The sequence below is a fragment of the Carlito syrichta genome, unplaced genomic scaffold, assembly GCF_000164805.1.
Source record: "Carlito syrichta isolate Samal-C Ts95f unplaced genomic scaffold, Tarsius_syrichta-2.0.1 Scaffold313533, whole genome shotgun sequence".
NCBI lineage: Eukaryota > Metazoa > Chordata > Mammalia > Primates > Tarsiidae > Carlito > Carlito syrichta.
In genome coordinates, this window is record NW_007257629.1 from 108,814 (window position 1) to 111,278 (window position 2,465).

At 46.8% G+C, this 2,465-nt stretch overlaps 1 protein-coding gene across 1 annotated transcript in view; it reads right to left on the bottom strand.

Moving 5' to 3' along the window:
* The window catches only part of LOC103273104 (multidrug and toxin extrusion protein 1-like), a 36,786-nt gene that overhangs the window by 6,070 nt on the left and 28,251 nt on the right, over window positions 1-2,465 (bottom strand). Inside the window, exon 14 of the mRNA XM_021718809.1 lies at window positions 150-244. Within this exon, the coding sequence (XP_021574484.1) occupies window positions 150-244 (95 nt within the window). The remainder of the gene's footprint in view (window positions 1-149; window positions 245-2,465) is intronic.

Sequence of the window (2,465 nt, forward strand, 5' to 3'; positions counted from 1 at the left end):
TCCAGTCTGGGCAACAGAGTGAGACTCCAACTCAAAAAAATAAATAAATAAATAAATAACGAACCTTCCAAAACAAAAGATAGTCAAATCAGATCCTGTTTGTTTTCCAGGAGAGGAGATTTTACTGGGACAGCAATGAGGACAGTTACCTGTTGGTAGGCTTTTTTCCAATTTAGCCGAGCAATAAAGCCTAGAAAGCACACAGTTTGAGAGACTGTGCCGGTGATGATCCCTGACCACAGACCTAGAAATGGAAATATTTAACAGAGGTTAATTCCGTGGAAAACGAGCCATCCAGGGAGTATTTTTCTCCTATCTCACTTCTGTTGGGCATACTGACAGTGGGCCACAGACTTCTACCCTGCTGTCTCCTGGGGCTTCCAGAAGGTTCCAGAAGACCCAGCACTCCCTAAGGCCAACCCAGAGGGGTGGACCTCTTTAGGTTCAGGATGTAAGAACAAACATTCAGAGGCTATTTTTGGCCTTAGTGATTATAATGCTCAGATATTAAGAAATGTGCCAGTTTGAAAGAAATAAAATTTCCCAGAACAAACTACTTCTCCCCTATTTTCCTAAAAAAAAAAAGTGACTAACATTAAAACAGCAGAAATCACTAGCCATATAAATTAAGAATGCTCCCTCTCTCAGAACTTCCTGCCAAACCTTGAACCTTAACTTGCTTCCACCAACACAGACTTCGCTGGCAGCCCCCGGAGCAAGGTTATGCACCTAGAGATGACTAGGGAACAAAGAGGAAGGTTGAATGGGAACAGATGCTGGAAAAAGCCTTGTGGCTCTCCAAGTGCCATGCAGACTCTACCTAATGTGCCCACACAGGCCACAGAGGAAGACTTCAAATGATGAAGGGTTTTTTCTGTTGTCAACAGTGACCCATTGGCAGAATCAAAAGCTCGAATGATAGCCAAGAGAAAAAGAGAGGGAGAAAGGGAGTAAGACAGAGAGACTGAATATGCAAACGGGCAAGGACCTGACCATAATAAAGGTTAATAAAAATAGAACTCTAGCCGGGCTCAGTGGTTCAGCCTGTAATCCCGCGCCTTTGGGAGGCTGAGGTGAGTGGATTGCTTGAGCCCGCCGGTTCGAGACCCGCCTGGGCAGCGAGACCTCATCTCTACAATAAATCAAAAAATCAGCCGGGCATGGTAGTGCATGCCTGTAATTCCGGCTACTTGGAAGGCTGAGGCGGAAGGATCGCCGGAGCCCAGCAGGTCGAGGCTGCGGTGGCCGGGAGCGGCCACTGCACTCCAGTCTGGGTGACAGAGTGAGACTCCAACTCAAAAAAAAAAAAATAGAACTCTGACCCACAACCTGCAGCACCGTGGCCAAGAAACCAACCCCTCATCTACGAAAGTCAATCCAGGAAGCCAGTCTGCTATAAAGTAATCTTGCAGAAAGCCAGATGCTGGCTCCAGTGACAATCCAGGAAGCCAACCAGCAACTTCTGTAACAATTGGTACCAAATGGCCAGGACTTGATTGATTAATAACTGACAGCTTCCCTATTTTTGGTCCCCACTTCCAACTTAGCATCAACTAGATAAAGTAAAATATGTACTCCTCACCCACCACATAGGAGGCTTCTTTTTTTTTGAGTCGGAGTCTTACTCTGTTGCCCAGGCGGGAGTGCAGTAGCATGCTCATGGCCACTGCAGCCTCAACCTGCTGGGCTCAGGCGATCTTTCCACCTCAGTCTTCCAAGGAGCTGGAACCACAGGCATGTGCCACCCCACCTGACTAATTTTTTTTTTTTTTATTGTAGAGTCGAGGTCTCACCATGCTGCCCTGGCTGGTCTCAAACCCGCAGGCTCAGGCAATCCTCTCGCCTCCTCCTCCCAAAGTGATAGGATTACAGGCATGAGCCACCGTACCCGGCATCATCCTAACCATCTTAAACAGAAAACAAACAGCTGTCTCCAGCTATCATTTGAAAGTTATTAATGAAATTTCCAGTAGTTTCGCCATACATCATTTTAAAGATTTCTGTTGGACTCAACCTAGGAACCCAACCAGGATGATTATTAGAATCCTAGCCAGGCACAGTGACTCTCACCTGATATCTCAGCACTTTGGGAGGCCAAGGTGGGAGAATCTCTTGAGCCCAGGAGTCTGAGACCAGCCTGGGCAACATAGAGAAATCTTGTCTTCACAAAAAATACAAAAATTAGTCAGGCATGGTGGTACATGCCTGTAGCCCCAGCTACTCAGGAGGCTGAGGTGGAAGGATCACCTGAGTCAAGAATGTCAAGGCTGTAGTGAGCCATGATCATGCCACTGTACTCTAGCCTGAGTAACAGAGAGATCCCGCCTCAAAAAAAAAAAATTTTTTTTAAAAGAAGCCCTTGGGCAGGGTCCAGGAATGTGAATATTTGAAAAGCCTTCCAGGGAATTCTGGTGGCCTTTAAGATATGCTTGCGAGCCGGGCTCGGTGGCTCAGCCTGTAATCCT